The sequence below is a fragment of the Pyrgilauda ruficollis genome, unplaced genomic scaffold, assembly GCF_017590135.1.
Source record: "Pyrgilauda ruficollis isolate IOZ18807 unplaced genomic scaffold, ASM1759013v1 scaffold139, whole genome shotgun sequence".
NCBI lineage: Eukaryota > Metazoa > Chordata > Aves > Passeriformes > Passeridae > Pyrgilauda > Pyrgilauda ruficollis.
The window spans coordinates 772,084-791,329 of record NW_024512432.1 but is presented as its reverse complement, the minus strand read 5'-3'; the positions used below and the strand labels follow the sequence as shown (position 1 = coordinate 791,329).

General features: G+C 47.8%; 1 protein-coding gene across 1 annotated transcript in view; it reads left to right on the top strand.

Moving 5' to 3' along the window:
* The first annotated feature begins 262 nt into the window (after positions 1-262).
* ADAMTS3 (ADAM metallopeptidase with thrombospondin type 1 motif 3) overlaps positions 263-19,246 on the top strand; it is a 58,074-nt gene continuing 39,090 nt past the window's right edge. Inside the window, exons 1-4 of the mRNA XM_041459676.1 lie at positions 263-313; positions 1,328-1,749; positions 2,517-2,544; positions 8,372-8,769. Of these exons, the coding sequence (XP_041315610.1) occupies positions 1,681-1,749; positions 2,517-2,544; positions 8,372-8,769 (495 nt within the window). The 5' untranslated portion in view covers positions 263-313; positions 1,328-1,680. The remainder of the gene's footprint in view (positions 314-1,327; positions 1,750-2,516; positions 2,545-8,371; positions 8,770-19,246) is intronic.

Here is a 19,246-nt window from a genome sequence, read left to right as displayed (position 1 = left end):
TACCTGAGCCTTTCTGATTCTGGGCTTTCCCAGAAGTGGCTCTGTGCAGCTGCTGCTGCTGAGTGTGACAGGCTGCTTTGTGTTTTAGGTGAAGAAATGACTGTACACTTTTATTAACATATGCATTCCCACTCTCTCAAGAAAATTCCTTTTCATTTTTTGCTTTGTGAGGGGGTATTGTGCAGTTCAAGACCTATGTCCTCTGAAACAGTAGGGCTGCTGTGGTTGGAATATTCAAGGTATCTTCTGAAAATCAAGACTGAAGCTCTCCTCTTTAATGTCGCTGTGACGCAATTTGGATTTAGTAGAACCGGTATTTTCTTTTTCATGTTGATACGATGATTTCTGGCAGGGAGGTCAACTTAAAAATTTTAGTTAAGCTGTCACATGTATTCTGAGAACATTTAGCAGCAGCAGATCACGTGTTTGTGCTACGTGAGGCCAGCAGAAACTGATAGTGGTGGGTTGTGATGTTTCACAGGAGTGGTAATGCCCAAGGTACAACACAATGGCTTTTAATTGGATTTTAGGATCCAGATGCTTGTAACGCTGGCTAATTCTGACCCTGAAAAAATTCAGGCTCAGTTGAACATTGCTGGTGTTTGAGGGTGTTGGAGTGGTTCATCTCTGCCTCCTGGAAAGTTGCTTCCCCCAGTGGGGTCTGTTACCAACTGGGTATGCACAGCTTCAACTGTGTAGTGTCTTCTGGGGAAATGAAGGTGTACAGAGGGTGCTTGTGCAGATTTCTGTCAGTGGAAGGTACTGTCCAAGTGGGTTTTGTGTTCCACCCAGACCAGGCACCATTTCTTTTTGTGTCGTGTGCCGAGCTCCCAGCTGGTGGGGAGAGAAATGGCTTTGTGGTCAGACTCCAGTCCAGTGGGACCCTTGGGAACTGTTGAGACAGGACATGGGGTGATGGTTTTAAACTGAATGAGCATCAGTTCAGGTTAGATACAGAGAAGAAGTTTTTTTTACCATGAGAATGCTGGGGCCCTGGCACAGGCTGCCCGGGGAAGCTGCCCCATCCCTGGAAGTGTTCAGGGCCTGGTTTGTTGGGCCTTGAAGCAGCCCAGTCCAGTGGCCCCCATGGAACGAGATGAGCTTTAATGTCCCTTCCAACTTAAACCATTCTGGGATTTTAAGACTGTAGCTGTTGCAGTCTGCCTTGGGTTAAAGGGAAATACGGGAGCTTGAGGATGTGGTCCCGGGCTGGGGAGCTGCTCTGGGAGTCCCTGCCAGGGTGTGATGCAGGCAGCGATGGTGGGTGGGATGGATGGATGGCCGGCCGGCCGGCCAGCCAGGAAAGTTGTTTCTCGGTGGATTTCAGGCGCACGGAGCAAGGGCGGGGACCGCCGAGGATGCAGCGTGAGCACAGCGATAGGATTTTGCCTCGGCGTGTCCGTGCGCGGAGCCGGGCGGGTTCCCCGGCGGTTCCCCGGCGGGCCGGGCCGTGCCTGACGTGGAGCGCCGGCTCGGCCGGAGGCGGAGCCGCCGCGGGTTTATCAGCGCCGCGGGTCGCGGCGGGCGCACAGCAACAGGCGGCGCGGGGGCCCCGCCGCCTCTCCGCCCGCCCAGCCGGCCCCGGCCCCGGGAGCCGCCGCCGGAGGCAGGCAAGGCAGCGGCAGGAGGAGGGAGCGGGCGGAGCGCGGCCGGGGCCGGGGCGCGGGCGGCCGCCTCGGGATGGTGCTCCTGCCCCTGTGGCTAGTGGCAGCCGCGCTCCTGGGGGCCCGCGCTGCGCCCGGCCGGCAGGTGAGTGAGGGACAGAGGGAGAGGGGGGACCCCTGCCCTACCCTGCCCTGCCCTGCCCTCCGCGATGTCCCACGGGGTCCTCCCTTGTCCCCCCACCGGCCCGGGGCGAGGAGAGGCTGAGATGGACGGGCGGCTCTCCGCTCTCTGCTGTGCTACAGAGCACTGCATCCAAGCAGCCTGGAACCGGACACGGCATCCCCCGGCCGGGCTGGATCCCGCAGCGGCAGCCCCTGGGTCCCTTCCCTCTGGATCCTATGCCCCTAGGTCCCCTATCCCTGGCAAGAGCAAGTACCCAGCCGGCAGTGAGCTGACCATGGCATCGGATCGCTGCCACTGTCCCTGCGGTCACTGTGGTCCAGCTGGCTTTCCCATTCTCTAGCCAAGATACAAAGAGCTGTCAGCTCACTGCTTCCTCTCTGCCCTAGCACCCGTGCTTCTTGGAGCTCATCGCTTTCCTGCTGTTAAATCCCCTCTTTGGCCACCAAACTTACTTTTTGGCACAGTGTCACAACGCATAGAACAGGTCATTCAGAATCAGGATTGCTTAGCAGCTCTATTTATGTTAAACTTGCTGTGGTCTCCGTTAGTATATTGGGGGGAACAGCTGTTTATTCAGTTAAGGAAGAGCTGCCATCCCTGGAAACCAAATGAAGAAACATATAAAATAGTGCAGTGCAGACCAAGTGATTTTTCAGCCTTCTGCCATTCCCCATTGCATAGTAATTACACTAACAACTTTGTGCATGTGTTTCTTCTCTCTCCTGCAGGCTGGTAAAGAACAGCAGATCCAAAGAGGTAAGTCTTTTTAGCTATTATTCCTGCTATCAAGAGAGAAATAAAAGAAGTTAGCTCAAAGACTAGTTGTTTCTGGAGAAATGATCTGTATGCAGGCAGGCATTCCCTGTGCACCCCCCAGCACTGCCACCCAGAAGCGTTTGTAGTTGCAGTGACGTGGCACGGCTTGAATTTGCATGCCCTCTCGTGCTGCGGTTTTGCATCTTTATGTGTCTGTGCTTCCCTTCTGAAATACAAACCAGTCCAAGTTATGAAGTCTGTAGCTGCTCACTGTTGCCTGGTAAACTGATAGGCGTTTGTAGTTGCAGTGACGTGGCACGGCTTGAATTTGCATGCCCTCTCGTGCTGCGGTTTTGCATCTTTATGTGTCTGTGCTTCCCTTCTGAAATACAAGCCAGTCCAAGTTATGAAGTCTCACTGTTGCCTGGTAAACTGATATACCTGTGCAGCAAGTTCAGGGTCGGTGGCACATGAGGGAGATGTGCCTCTGTGTGCCCACGGGGTGCTTCTTACTGAGACCTCAGCCTCTGGGACTCTTCCCAAAGACAGGAAGCTTCCTTTAACTGGGAGGATACACCCACAGTTTAAATTTCAGGAGATCTGTGTTCATTTAGAGTAACTGGCAATTGGGTCCTCCACAGGATGGAAGGGGTAGTGGAAGGATGTGGAAGCTGGCATTCCCAGCGCACTAGTGGCCATTAGGGAATGCCATTGTGTGTGCTCCTTCCCTTAGCCAGTGTGAAATGAGTCAGTGCATGTCCCTGCACACGAGTGCTCTCTGGAGCTCTCCTGCGGTGGGAATGGACCCCAGGCAGTTCTGCTCCAGCTGCCATTGGACCTCCAGCCCTGAGGTTTTGGTTCAGCTTTTGTTCAGAGAAGAATTTCAGGCATTTCTGTGAATTTTGGAGGTCTTGTCTCAACTTCAGTTCTGGCACTGTGTGCTTCTGGGCTTAGGTTGGTTTCTGCCGTGATCAGTGAATAATGGGAACAGAGACAGTGAGGTACATTTAAAGCTAATTGGCAGAGGGTTTTTCCAGTGGTATGCTGATCCTGTCTTTTATTTCTAGTCCTTTCCATGAGAAATGGATTGTATTTGAATTTCAAAAACCATAAGCTATACAGGAATGTGTCTTTTAAATTACACAGTACATCAGGCAAAATTCCTGAATCTGGAAAATAACTCTTTGTCCTTTAATGTTCTTCCTTTCTTCTAGAGCTTGGCACTGATGTAGTCAGGAATATTTGGGGCTGAATTTGATCCTGTAAATTCTGATTCAAAAAATACAGAACCACAGAATCCTAAAATGGTTTGGGTTGGAAGGGACTTGTACAATCACCTCATTCCAAACCCCCGGCCACGGGCGCTGACACCTTTCACTATCCCAGGTTACTCCAAGCCCCTTCCAACCCAGCCCCATTCCAGGGATGTGGCAGCCACCACTTCAAGCCATGGCTTACTCACTTGAGAGCTGTAATGACTTGGATGTAAAACTTGCAAATGCACTGTCCTACTTCTGAGTCCCACGAAGTATTGCTTTACATTGGTGGTGTGTATTTTGAGTTGGCCCAGGGCTGGCTTCTGACAGCAGCTGATCTTTTCTTGTAGCCTGAAAAGTCACCTAGGGAAATTAAGGCAGCAGCACAGGCATACAGAGTTAGCACACTTAATTGCCTGCATTCATGCACTGCAGTGAGAGTCATTGTGTGTCACTCAGCTGAAGGTGCTGAAGCTGTGCTGCACCTTCGCCTCCCACGCAGCACAGTCTGTCCCTGCTCAGTGCCACTTCTGGAAGACACCTGTGGCACAACTGTGCCGGGCCCCACCGCCTGCAGGAAGCACCTGCAAAGCACCTGGAGCTGTGCAGAGGCTGCAGAAAACACCACACCGACCATCCTGAGCTGTCTGTATCCCTGGGACAGGTGACAGTGAAGCAGAGGAATGAGGACACCAGAGAGGTGTCCCACATCAGCCTCTCTCCTTGCTTTCATGCATCCAGCTTCCAATGTCCAGATCCCACACAGCCTCATCCCTTTTCAGGTGCAGAGCTGAGTGGGAGTTCTCGAGGAATCTGTGCCCCTTTCTTGTCTTCTCTTTCTTTCTGGGCATTCCTGCCACCTAAAGGCAGCCAAACAGAGAGCAAATGGTAGCTCTGGAGTGACCCAGGTTGTTGAGAGGTACCAAAACTGCTCTGTTGTTTCTGGAAGCCCTCAGCCAACAATGAAGCAGAAAAGGGTGATGGCAAAACCCCTGCTGGGCCTGTCCAGTTGTCTCCACACCACGCTCTGTTACTGAGCATCACCTTGCTAATGACCAGAGTAGCTCTGTGCTCATCCCAGTGTGCTTGTCTGCGGGACAGAAGCGTGATCTCCCAGAACATGGCACGGTCTCTTGATGGAAGCTCTGTCCTCTTCATGCCTATGGCAGCAGGTAACTGGTTGTTCTCCAGTGCTTCCACCGCAGAGCTGTGTCTGTGACAGTGAAGCACTGTCTGCCATCCAGCACTATGGTTGTGTCACAGCTTGTGACTTCCAGGCAGAAAATTCCATGGTGATGCTCTGGATGTGTCACCCTAGATCCAGTGCTTTTGCTGAGGTACCTGAGCTTCCTGACCCTCACATCCAAATGCATCTTCCACGTTCTGGAAAACTGTTGTCATCCCATCGTGTCCTTATGGAATATTCTGGGACTCAGCAATAGGGCCCCGTGTAGAGACTGTGTGTATGGGACGTTACCAGGAGTCCCCACATTTCTTTTCTTGGGTAGTTTGGTCTAGACATAGAAAAATAATTTGAACTTGGAGAAATTCTTCCTTTTCCACTGATGCCACTGATTTGCACGCAGACTGTGCCTTTGAAATCTTCTCAAGAGGATGTTTAGGCATTTGGCATTCTGCTGTGGACAGCCACCTGAACGGTTTTTGATCTCTGTATTTCAGAGAATCTTACGCATAAAAAATGCTGTTTTTCCAAATGTAGGAGATAAAAAAAGTTTAGGATTTTCGAACCTCCGCTGAGCACAGCTGTTGTACAGTGCAGAGACAGCTCTTGTGAGGCAGTGGTGTTAATTCTGCAGTTCACCAGGTTTTGAGAGGAAAGAGAGCCCGGACAGCTCTCTTCAGAGGCATTCTCCAGCTAATTATGTTTTGGCACAAAATGAAAGAATGTGGTCTTCCTTCTTAAGTGCTTCCTTTCAACCTAAACATTGTGCAACTGGAGCAGCATTTTAAGGGCAGATTAAAAAAAAGGATGAAGAAAATTTACAGTTAAGTGCTTTTCCTCTTGCTCTGATCAGCACTGTCAGCTTTGAATTAGCAGAGCAGATCGGCTCTGAAATTTTAGCTTAGGAAAGGGAGCACCTACAGCTGGGATAGCATTTCCTCAGAGCGTGCAGTTTGTGGAAAAAGGGTAATGTAAGTCAGCAGAGGAGTTCAGATGTCGTTGGGATTCAGTCATGTCCCATTTAATTTTAATTGCCTTTGAACAAAAGGCATTTCCTCTTCTAGCTCAGCATTTACAGACTCTGGAAAAGGCTTTCGCTGACTCAAAACCTTGACAGTTCTTATTTTCCACCCTTTGTCCCTACCTTCTTGGGGCTAGCTGGCTGCTCCTATTAGCCAAATAGTCGGGGTTTTTCCCCCCAGCCTGTGGAAATGTGGGAATTCTGCTGCAGGATGTGCAGAGCAGTTTCTCAGCCGTGTGGTGAGCACAGAACTCCCATCACCAGACTGTGGTCTCTGGCACTGAACATCCTGCTTTAAAGAAAGAGGAAAACAAGCCACGAGGAGTCTCAGCGAGGTAGAAGGCGGGATGTCAGCCTGGGAATGAAATCCCAGCCTTGAAGCACCGGCAGTGTGAGGATCTGTGGTTTTACTTTGACCCAGTTAGGATGTACAACCCAGCAGCTCTGTCTCCTGGGCACGGCCTGGTGTCTAATTAATACAAATGACTTTAGAGTTTTAATTTGGTCCCTTCTCTAATGCTCAGAATTCCCAGTGTTTAAAATGGGAATTATCCTAAGGATAATGACCTAATTAGGATGCCAGTTTTAGAACCTGATCTTGTGGGTGTACGGCAAAATAGCTGGAGTTGGCTGCTGCTGAAACTCACCCTGTGGCTGCTGGCTGTGGGATGTGGGGTACCAATGGGCTTGGAAATGAAATGGAAATTGGAAATTCTCACTTTCCTAGGATATAGTATTTGTATACCAAGATATTTACAGTGCAAGAATTTACATGTGTGCATCCTGCTAGTACCATACGTTGTGTTTCTGTCAGATTCCTCAGTAACTGGCTGGAAGAATATTAAAAACAGTTCCCTGAAGCCATTAGGAACATTTTCCTGCTGAAGGTACTTGTTGAATGCGTGAGTCTCTTAAAACCAGCAGCCCTTGCTGCCAGGAGAGGGGAACTGGCTACTGAGCTTTTCCTCTGTTTGACTCTCATATCAAGCGTGATGCACACGGGGAGCAGGCGAAATTTAGCTCACTTAATTAAGTATATTTGTTTGAGGAATTCTCAGTGGCACTTGGCACTGACATCAGAGCTATCAGATCTCAAAGCTTTTAGAATGAAATTGTCAGTAATATCACTCTGATACTGCTTTCACCAGTTCTCCCAGGATGAAGGGAGTGGGGAAGAACTATTTTTGTGGGAGATGTCTTTTTAACTCTCACATAGTCAAATAGAGAGGCTTAGACTTGGTCCTAGGACCCATTCAGAGCAGCAGTGTGGCTCACAGCTTGACCTGTCCCTTCCCTTACAGCCTGAAAACTGGACACTGAATATCCCAATTGCAGCCAGATTACAGAGGTCTCACTGAAAACATAAACTCATTTGAATGGATTTGTTTTCCACTGGTGTGGAATTACTTGGAGGCTTGTTGCCTTAGCTGAGGGTTGTGCCATTGAGCTTCTCCAGGATTACAAGCAATGTGGCTTTGCTGGATTTGTGACTTCTCTCAGCTGCACTAAAGTGCAAGATTTAGGGTCAAATCTGTGCAGATCTGTGTCGGGTTTTCTAATAATTAGATTCTCTCATTGGTTTTGATCTCTGTTACTCAGAGGAAAGGCAACAGCGAGTTGCTAGGTAGGGGGATTTGTAGAGGGAAAAGTTACTTCCTTTACCAGTGCTGACACGGATTAATTTATCAGCAGCACGTGATCCACTGGATTTTTTCCCTATTTCTGTTTCCTGAGAAATTGGTATGCAAATTGTGCTTGTAACCAAGCTTGGCACTTCATTTTCAAAAGCTTGATGGAAGTGCTGGCACAGAAGCAAGTTCAGAAACAGAGCTGTGTGGCATTCCTTACAGGAGAATACAGAATGGTCCGTGCCTCTCCTGCAGCTGTGGAGCAAGCCTGAAACAGAAAACTCCCCAGATAAATGTCAGTGAATATTTCAGGCTTTTCTCTGTAAGTTTTAGGAAAATCATTTTTATAACAGCAATTGACAGGGAGAAGTTCTTCCCTGTGATGGTGGTGAGGCCCTGGCACAGGTTGTCCACAGAAGCTGTAGCTTCCCCATCCCTGGAAGTGTCCAAGGCCAGGTTGACCGGGCCTTGGAGCAGCCTGGGATAGTGGAGGGTTGTGTCTCTCCCCATGGGAGGGGGTTTGGAACTGGATGGTCTTGAAGGTCCCTTCCAACCCAGACCATTTTGGGATTCCATGATAAAAGAGGAGCTGACACGTGCCTTACATTTCCCCATGTTAGTAGCTGAAACGGGAATCCTAAATTGGGATTTTTGGAAGGCGGAGGGGTCCTTCAGTCTTTGGGCTCATTCCCTGCTCCCGTTCTTATTTGTTTTGGTGTCTGGGTGTGTTTCTTGGCAGAGTTCCAGAGCAGAGCCAGGCCCTACGGGTTGGTGATTCCCATCAGCACGGCCGCAGATGGCAGCTACGTGTCCAACATCCTGTCGGCGAGCCGCCAGCGGCGATGGGCGCGGGAGGCGCCGCGGAGCCCCAGGCAGCTCTACTTCAACGTCAGCGCCTTCGGCAGGGAGTTCCACCTCCGCCTGAGGCCCAACGCGCGGCTGGTGGCTCCCCAGGCCGTGGTGGAGTGGTACGGAGACTCTCCGGAGCCTGGCAGCCATGGTGGTAACGCGACTGACGCTGGAAGCGCTGCGGAGCGCTTGTGGAAGAGAGAGCCCCTGTGGACCGACTGCGCCTACGTGGGGGACATCACGGACATGCCCGGAGCTGCCGTGGCCATCAGCAACTGTGATGGGCTGGTAAGGCTGGTTTTGTGGTGCTTGTGTCCGCTGTCACACTCTGGGCACGGCTTTTGTTGCTTTTAACCACGCGTTCCTAACGATGTCATTTACAGAACTTTATTTCTTAAATGTCTTAGAAAATATTAATGCCCTGCTGCTTTGGTTTGGGATAATTTCTCTGAATTTGATAAGCAAACTTTATTTCTTAAATGTCTTAGAAAATATTAATGCCCTACGAAGTTCTTAATGTCTCGGGCATGTGAGAGAGAACTCACACCTGCATGTTGTTGGGTTTCCTTTTTTATTTGCATGAGGTGTTACAAACAGGAAAATGAATAATGAAGACATTTTCAGACTTAAAAGGTGATCTTTCGTTAACTGAATTTAGATTTTGGGGTACAAATGGTCCCTATTTGCTTCAAAATGTTAGGCTGCCCTGTTATCCAAGAATAGCAGCATTAAGTTTTAAAGGGTCCCTTTATAAAGTAGAGCATGCTTTTTATTCTCTTAGCTGCAGTTTTGTTTCATCAGGAGGTGTCATATGAGAATTGAGTAGCAGGTAACAGGTTTGTTTTCAGTCTGTCTGTGAACACGCAGGTTTCCCTGTGGCTGAGAAGATGCCCAAATCCTAGACTGAAAGGCTGGGCATGTTTGGAGCCCACACACCATTCCTTGGTTTGCTCAGGCAGCAGTGAAAGCCAACAGGGAGATGGATGTCATCCGTCACTGGTGGGACACGCCTGCAACATCCAGGGAGATGGATGGCGTGGTTACCCTCCTGCTGTTTGGGACAGGAACCACGTAAGAAAGTCTGCAGCAAGCATCCTTTCTTGGAAGTGGCTTTCCCACTTCCCATAGCTGCCACGTGGTCATGATTTGATTCCATTTGGAGATAAGTCCTGGCTAGGAAAGCTCCCACCTCAGCAGTGGCAGCAGTCACTGTGGGATAACTGCAGAGATGGCTCAGAACCCCCATTCAGACCAAACCTCCTTGAATTGCCTTGCTTAGGGAAAGGAAATACTGCTAGTGGTTGCATCAGAGTCACAGTCATTTTGGTGTGTTTTGGGGGTTTTTGGTGGGTTTTTGATCTGTTGTTAGTGCACTGTGTTCACAAAGGCCAAGCAGACCCCTGGCTGGCTAGATGGAGCTTCCCACAGAAGGGTTCTGATGAATGAGACCCTGGCAGCTGGGTTCTGGCAGTAAGCCTGAATGAAGCTGTTGTGTTGAGACAGCACGTGAAGACAAGAAATTGGATTAAGTGGAATGAGATTAAGGAGTGTAGCTCCGTCACAGATTGCCGTGGGGCTGGCAAGCTGCTTGTGGTGTGTTTTCGGGTAAATGAAGCCAGAGGGGGCTCCTGGAGGGGGAGTGGCTTCACAGTGACAGAGGACAGGGTTGGATGGGATACTGGGATGAAATTCTTTGCTGAAGATGGGGAGTTGCTGGCACAGGGTGCACAGAGAAGCTGTGTCTGCCCCATCCCTAGAAATGTTCAAGGCCAGGCTTGATGGGGCCTGGAGCAACCTCATCTACTGGAATGTGTCCCTGCTTTCCCATAACATCCCATGGTGACTGGAGCAGGAGGACATGGGCTTTTTCTTTGAGGAGTAGTGGGTCAGTGTTCCTGGGTCACTCTTGTGTCTCTGTTCATTTTGACCTTCGCTGTTTTAACATCTCTTGGAGCTCTAATCATGTGAGTGTGAAAGAAATAAATAATCCTGAAGATTTATTTTAAGGTTTTTTCCTTCCAGGGTAGCAAAAGGAACTTGCAATTACTGTTTCTGCCCTCTCTGTTGCTGTACTGTGTGTCTCTCAACCCAGCTAGAATATTTGATTCTCAGTGTATCCTAAAGACGTGAGGAGTGAGAAAATATGGCTTAACAGAAACTGGAACAAGTGTGAGAAATTCTAGGGGCTTGTGTGTGCTGGAAGGATTTATCTTTGACTTCAAAGGAATGTAGACCCTCTCCAGAGTAGCCAGCTAGGCTCTGAAATCATGGAGAGAAAGTGGAGGGAATCACCGGGGTAGCAGTTTGCACAACGTAGAACTTGTCAAAGAGTTTGGGTATTGTAAGCAAGAGAAAAAGAGCATTTGGTACTAAATTTTGATTGTTTGATAGTAAATATGTGGAATAATTTGGAATAATTGGCATTTGCACTAGTAAATTAAGATTTTGCCCGCAGTCTCTTCCTGAATCTAAACTTACATTTAAATCCCCAAATACTTGAATGCTTTTGTTTTGAAATAGTTTGCATGTCTACTTTTGCAGTGGAAGTTGTCTGTCTGCCATCAGTTCTGCAAATTCCTATTTTCACATCTGCTTAATCTCCCTTGGAAATGACCCTGTTTATTTAAAAATCCCACATGCATGTGCCTGCACTTGTCATGGCAGAAGAACCCTTCATTAGTCACGGAGGAGCTGCCTCTTGTCTCCTTCACTGTGTGTCAGAATGCTGGTGCTTCCACAGGTTTCTGCTGCTGTTTGGTCAAACTAGCAGTATTTATTGTCAGAATCCTTCAGGAGTGGAAGGTGCCAGCCTCAAGAAAACACTACAAATGGTTTAGGTTGTAAATGGAGAGAAGGCAGCAAGCCTAACACTGAGAAATAGTGGCTTAAAACACTTTCTACCTGTTAATGTGTAGAAAATCACCTCCAGCTTCCTGCCTTTATAACAAAATCCGAGCAGGTGTTGGTCTGTGATGCCTTCAGCTTGTACTTCCACTCTGGACTGTGTTCCTGTGGATGTGTGTCTCTGTGCTGGAGCTGGGATCTGGCTTGTGCTCACATCCGTGCCACCCCAAGGGCAGGGCTGCTTTCTGTTTCTGCTGGCTTGTTTCAAATGAAAGGGCTGGGCCCAGGACAATGAACCTGTAATCTTTGACTTCAGATTCCAAGTAAAATGTGACTTCTTTTTTGTTTGTTGGAAGTGATTTGGAGTATTTTTGGTTTTTGGAATTCCATGGCCTTCAAGCCCAGGGCAGCATACGGTTGCTGGGAGCACAGCTGTTTGCAAGTGGAAGATGCTCAGGAATCTGCCTGCCTTGTAGTGTTCAGCTGCCAAACCAGGGAAATCCTGGAAGACAGACCAACCATCAAGAATTTAAAAAAATACCCAAACGTGCTTAGATCTGTCATTTGTGACAGATTATTCCTCACTTGCTCATTGCCATCCCTTTTTCCAAGGATATGGAGACGTGAAGAAACACGTCTGTGCATGTTTCACAGCTACTTTCCTTTGGCAAATCTTTTGGAAATACAGGCTGGAGTATCTCTCAGACTAGAGCTAATTGCACAGGCTTTAAACTTGGTTCAGGAAAAGCTTTAACAATCTGTAGGAGTTGGGGTGTATGGGATCCAAGGAGTTTCAGGGCATTTTGATTTGTTTCAAATCCTTTTTTATTACCGTTTTTTCATCAAGACTGAGCTATTAAGGCTTATTTCTTGTTCCTGTGTTGGTTCTAAGCTACTATTGCAGCATGATTTCCTTCAAGCTGGCAAGACAGAGTTCCTAAATGGAGAAACATCTTTCTAGGAGCCGATGGTGTTTTATCCCAGTGTATTGAAATAGCATTCTGGAGACAAACGCTTGAATTGCTGCAGAGCATCTGGTTGTAGAAAGTCAGAAATGTCAGAAACTCCTGCAGAGTTTGGGATTGAGACTGGGACTGTCTCCTCAGGCCTGGAGGTTTCTGCCAGTCCAAGCTGGGAGCTGTGGTCGAGGGGACATCTGGTCATCCAGGCCTTTCTGGGGGGGCAAAGAACAAGGAGAGCAGAACAAACCCTGGGAGATGGAAGCAGGACAAACCCTGGGAGATGGAAGGAGGACAGACCCTGGGAGATGGAAGCAGGACAAACCCTGGGAGATGGAAGGCAGGACAAACCCCGGGAGATGGAAGCAGGACAAACCCTGAGGAGAAGGAAGCAGGACAAACCCTGGAGGATGGAAGCAGGACAGACCCTGGGAGATGGAAGCAGGACAAACCCTGGAGGATGGAAGCAGGACAAACCCTGGGGAGATGGAAGGAGGACAAACCCTGGAGGATGGAAGCAGGACAAACCCTGGAGGATGGAAGCAGGACAAACCCTGGGGAGATGGAAGCAGGACAAACCCTGGAGGATGGAAGCAGGACAAACCCTGGAGGATGGAAGCAGGACAAACCCTGGGAGATGGAAGCAGGACAAACCCTGGAGGATGGAAGCAGGACAAACCCTGGGAGCAGCTGTGGCCGCGTGCTGCTCTGGGCAGACGGCAGCGGTGCCTTAGGCTGATTTAACACTCCCATATTCCTGCTCCCCTGCCCTGTTGTGCTCTTCCCACAGTAATTCCTCCCCTGCCCTCTGTGCCTGCTCTCAGCGCTGGTGTTTCACTGTGCCTGGCAGCATGATGAGCTGGGTGTGATGGGCTGCAGCTGGACTCCATCCCCGTCACCTCTGCGCTGTGCAGCGCTTCCCACAACCGTAGGAATCCATAGGAAAGAGGATGTCTCAAAGTTCAGGAACTCCAGAAACTTGGGAAAATGCATTCTGTCATTTGGGCCTTGGGGCTTCTTGAGTAAAACCCAGAGGGGAGGAGCATTGGTTGAGAAGGGAGGCGATGGGGACGGAAGTCAAGTGTCAGTATAGTGTACAGTGATAAACTCTAGAAATTCTTTTACATGTCTGGTTTGCTTCTCCCTGAAATTATCCCCCAAAGCAAATGAGTACTTCATTCTTACTTCCAGTCAAAGCTTATGCAGATGGTTGCTCAAGCTCCATTTATTTATCCTTGTTTGTTTTTATAAATTCTTCTAACACGGCCAGATTTGGTCTAATTATAGGTTTGTCTCATTTTCAAGCCTTTGTGTCTCCTCCTCTCTCTCCTGCCTACCTTCAAACACAGACTTTGGGCCTTACAAATTATGCTTTGGCCCCTTAAGATGAACCTTTATACCTCAGAAGGGATGTTTGGAGCTTGTGAGGGTTTGTACCCTAAAAATGAGGTTTTTAATCAGAGAGGCAAAATTTTGAACTCCAGAAATGAGGCTTTGTGACCCCAAAGTGAGATTCCTAGGTCTAAAAGTGTGATTTAGACCCTGTGTGTGAGGGATTGGACACTCAAGATGTGTATTGGACCCTAAGGATTGATTGGATGGTGAAAATGGAGCTCTGGACATGGTAAATGAGGCTTTGGGCACTGTAAATGGAACTTGGAGGTATATCTGTTCAAAAAGGAGGAGGTAATTTAGCTTTTTTTGGCTCATAGGAAGTGTTTGTAGGCACTTCTTGGTAACTGAAATTGAACTTGTGCTTTTTGTCTCTATCCTCTGTTGAGGAGCAGGTGGCACAGGTTATCAGATAACTGAATGCAAGGATGAAAGGAAAAGCAATCCCTTGTGTTCTGACCATTCTGCAGAATTCCTCACCCTCCAAGCTGAGGGTGCAGTGAGTTCAGGCTGGCATCTGAGTGCCCTGTGATGTCACCTAAGGTGCCTTCTAGAAAAGGAGGACTTCCCTGTGGGGCCTCTCTGGAACAGCCAGCAGGAACAGCCCAGAACACCGAGCTGTGAATTGAACAACTACCCCAGGCTGGGCAAAACGTGCACCTGGTACGTAGCCATGGGTGGAAATATGGTGCTCAGAAGACTAGGGTTGTTATTAGTCTCTTTTTTCCTGTCTTCAGATTGGAGACAATATTTGAAGGTAAATTAAGAAACTTGACAGTCTAGTGTGGGTGAGGCCAGGTGAGGAGAGCATCCTCTAGGAAGGGGTTCAGGAACAGGCAGCTGGAGAGAGTCTGCCTGGAGACTTTCCATAAAAAGTCTCCACTTAGGTTGCCACAACTTCAGACTTTCATTTGTAGTTTATTTCTGATGTTGAAAAATCATTCTGTACAGCAAAGCACAGGTTTACATGTAATCCCTCCCTTTTAAGCAATATATTTAGGGGCTGAAGCTGCTCTTACAGCTTAAAAATGGTCTGGAACAAAGGGCTGGTGGTTGGGTGCTGCTCTGGATATGTCTTTTGTAGCTGTTATTTAATCACACCTTGTAGTCCTGGTGATGCATTTTCACAAAACACTGCTTTTAGGGCACTTGGGCAAAGAATTTCCTTTCTGGATTTTTCCCTCTTTGTTTCCAAAACAGCAGATGCTTCTTAAATGTTTTCATTCCTGGAGGCTCACAGCTGACAGTTTATAAAATAGCATAAGCTTATTAAAATGACTAAGTACAGCCCTTTTTTATGGTTTCAGAAATGAATCCCAGATTGTATAACCTGTGTGGACCCTCGATAACACAGCCAGAGTGCGTGAATTGGGCTCTCATTCATGTCCTGCTCCACGTGTCACCTGTGGGAAGGTGTGTGTCCCAGGAAAAGAAAGCAAACACATACTGAAATAGTCAGGGTTGTCCACATTCAATCCTTGTAGGCTCTCTCCAAGTTCTCCCTGATGGTGGAGTGAATTTGGTGGTGGTGGTGCTGAATTTGTGGCTTCCTTTGGTAGGGTGGAGGTCCAGGAGCCCTATTCAGCAATGGCTTTTTGGTGTTCCATGTTTATCCAGTGCTGTACCTACTTGGAGCTGGAATTTAGCCTGCAAGGCACACGGTCTGATGTCTGCAAAGGGGCAGTAAGCAGGGCTGGAGAGCAAGCACTGTGCCAGGTCATTGAGAAAAAGAGTTGGTCTGCTCTTTCCTGTTCTTAGGTTTCTCTCAGGGTCACACTGCAACTCTGAACATCTTGCTCCCATCCAGGCTTTGAAAGAGTCATGGATAGAAGAGTCAGTTGGTTCCATCTCTGTGCGCTGTGTTTCAGCAGGAGCTTCTTGAAATGATGGATAAAGTGCAGCACTATTGTTCCCGTTAAAACAATCTTTGCTTCCATTTCTGTTTTAGATAGATACTTAGTTTTCATTGAGTGCTTCTGCTGCTTGGCTGAGAACTTCAGTAAATTACAACCATGCAACACTAAATCAGCTTCCCTACCTCATAAAAACCCCTGTGTCATTCGACTTTTTTGGTTTGTATGTGACCAACGGTGTAAAACTACTTCTCCTTTTCCTTTGAGAGATTCTACCGTAGTTTGGGTTTGTTTTTTTTCTTTGTGCAAGGATGTAGAACCAATCTAAAACCATGAGTTTGATGGAAGTATTACTAGCTTTGGTGCTTCCCAGCTGATCCCCAGAGTGTTTCCATTCAGAGGAAGCTGCATCAGTTCTCTGTGCTCCTCTGACTTCTCTCTGAGGAGATGATCCTCTCATGCATGCTTTGGGTGAGTTTTCTGTTGCCTTGGAAGAGTGATGGTGCTGTGGCATCACTCCTGACTGTTGTGTACAGGCAGCAGATAAATCAGTATTTCCTTTGTGTGCCACTGTAGAAATGGTGCTGCTGACATCCAGATCATGAGATCTTCACATTTTGGCATTATTTATTAGCTTTATACTTGTGGAGTAGTCAGCACCTGAAGGTCTCATTTCCCCTGCTCTGAAGGTGATCAGATGTCCTCACTTTTTGTTTTCCTTTCCACATTTTAGAGGAATCTATGACTGGTGGCATCCCATGACTTCTGGATCTGGGAAAACACCACATTTACTGAAGAACTGGCAACCTCTGCTGTCTCCTGTACCATTTCTCCATGAAATAGTTCCCAGCAAAGACCTGCTGTAGCTGACACAAAGACAAAACTTGTGCTCAGTAAATATTTCTACAGAGATTTGCTGGGACCAGGGAGGTGCCTGACTGCTCTGAGCATGTTCCATGCATACTTTTCCCTCTTGAATAACTGATATTTTAAACCCACAGCTCCTTCTTTAAGGACAAAGCATTTGGCCTGCCAGCTCTATGCAGCAGTTTGCTGTTAAAATGGTTTTCCAAGAACAAAAAATAGAGAGGTATTTTTCCACATAAAATCAAAGTTTGTTTTTTTCTCCGTGCTTTCGTATAACTCTTAAGGGCTTCCATTGAGTTTTCTTAGATTTTCTGAAAGGGGGAAAAAGAAAACCCAGCATTTGGATCAAAACCAAGCATGAGAAATTTCAGCATAAAGGAATTTTCTTAAGGATGTTTGTAGAGGAGACTAAAAACCTTAATTCCAGTTCAGTGCAATGACCCAGTAAATGCTGACATTTTCTTTTCTTCTGTGCAAATTCAACAGGAACTTGGTTAATTTGATGGCTCTTCCAAATGCCTTTTTCTCCTTAAAGTGGTATCAATTAATATGTTGAGAGACTTCAATTCCTCTGGGCAGATGATTTCCAGTATTTTAGTAGGAGCTTGTCTAAAAACCTTCTAAGTATTGCCCCTGGTTTGGAAGAGGATATTAAACATTCCTACCTTTTCATCTGTTTCTGAATCTTCTGAACAAATAAGACTTCTCTTGACAGGAGGTTTTTGTTTTGATTTCAAAATCTGGTATTAATGATTGGTCACCAACTGGTGCTGGGTTAATAATTCAGTTGTCAAGTGTCTGTGCTGCCTATGTTCAACACCCTTCAAGGATGGAGCCTAAAATTATACAGGAACTCTTGCTTTAATTCTGAGATGCATATGGCCAGGATAAAACATGGCCTAGAACATGAATTTTTATATCACACCGATCTTGCAGAGATGGAAAATGAGCTGTGGAATTTCTGCTTGCTCCTCTGGGAAGCACTCCAAGGGTGCTGGAGCTGGATGGTTAATAAGTGGGGATGTTTTACCCCAAAACTGTGGTGTTTTCCCAAAGCCAGACACCTCCATGGAGACTGGAGGCCCATCCATGGAGGAGGAGGAATTCCATCTGCAAACTCCCTCCGCAGGCACACTGGATCAGCAACATCTGTTTCTCCCAAGTGCACGCAGTGCTGCAATATTACTTTTTTCCAGCATTCCTCTAATGTGTAGTATTTTTTCATATGCCAAGTATGTCGAGGCCATAAATACTTTAGCATGCAGGAGATGTGGAAGGAGGGAAGTATGTCTGTTTGGATGCCTTTCCCCTTCCCTGCCAGAGGGACCTGTCAGAGTCTGTGAGCACGCTGGGACTTGGGATGAGTGACAGGACAAGGGGGATTGCCTTCAGCTGGCAGAGGGCAGGTTAGGTGGGGTATTGGGGAAGGAATCCTTCCCTGTGAGGATGGTGAGGCACTGGCATAAGCTGAAGAGTGGCATCACGGGCAAACTCAACTTGGGAAGCTTCTAGAAGGGGATTTTTGAAAAGAAACGCGGAGAATCGGTTGATTCTTGCCAAAATATGGAACCCGTGCAGCATGGGAAATAACATCCACCCAAGGAGCTGAAGGTGTAACCCTGGAGCTGCACAAACTTGGAATCAGTGTCCACCCACTGTGGCTCAGTTCTGGGGGAGGCTGGCAGAGGGAAATGTGCTGCAGGCAAAGCATACTCCTTTGCTTTTATTTTTCTTCCAATAAATCCAGCAGTGTTCGGTGCAACTCCAAAAGCTTTTTGCCTTTGGATTGGAAAGTGGAGCAGCAGGTAGGTGTGACGCAGGTTTTGCACAGTCACCAAGCTGAACCCACCTTAAGCCAACAGGGAGGGTGAAAGGTAGCAGTGTTTTGGGGCTGAATCGGTGTTTTCAGGCGAGGCAGCACCTCTTTTATAAAAGCATGTTTCTATGGACTCCTTAAGGAGTTTAGACTGGAGGGCTGTCTCCAGGAGCTGCCCCCTCCCCGTTCCAGGTCCCAGGTGTTTGTCTTGGCAGGAGGCAGTGTCTGCTCGGCCGGGGCTGGGATATTAAATTGAGGGAACACAGAGCTCTTGATGCTTTTCAATAGGGCTTCTATTTAGGTAGGGGCAGGATAGAGCTGTCAGGCACCTGTGATTGTCCAACGGGGAAAAAAGAAGGGATGAGGAGTGGGGGAGAGCCCTGGCAATGTTTTCCAGTTCCATCAATAGAAGGGTGAGAAGAAAGTGTTTCCTGGGAGGTAGAGCCTTGTGCTGGTTTGACTGCTGAGTGCTTTGTTGCAGTCCAGGCATTGCTGGATGGAGAAGTCAAGGATGATACTGGCTGAAACAACATGGGATGGCACAAGGAACCTCCTGAACTGAGCTTCCCACACATGGAGAGCCTTGTAAGAGATTTTGCTACAAGCTGAATGATCCGTGTGTGGCCCAAAGTGAGAATTAATCCAGGTATCCTGATTCTGATACTTGGGATAGTTCTCATTTTCCATATATATTCCAGATATGTATTTCTGCATTTAATATTTAGGGTGTCTGGGGTGGTTGATTCATTTAGTTTCCATAGAATGGAAATTTAATTTCAGTGGCCTTAAGCTGAAGGATGAAAGGTTTGGATTGGGTATTAGGAAGAATTTTTTCCCTGTGGGACCTTGGCACAGGCTGCCCACAGAAGCTATGGCTGCCTCTGGATGCCTGGAAGTGTTTGAGGTCAGGTTGGATGGGGCCTGGAGCAACCTGGGCTAGTGGAAGGTGTCCCTGCCCATGGCAGGGGGTAGAACAAGTTGGTCTTTAAGGTCCCTGCTAACCCAAACCAGTCCATGATTCCATGATTCTGTGT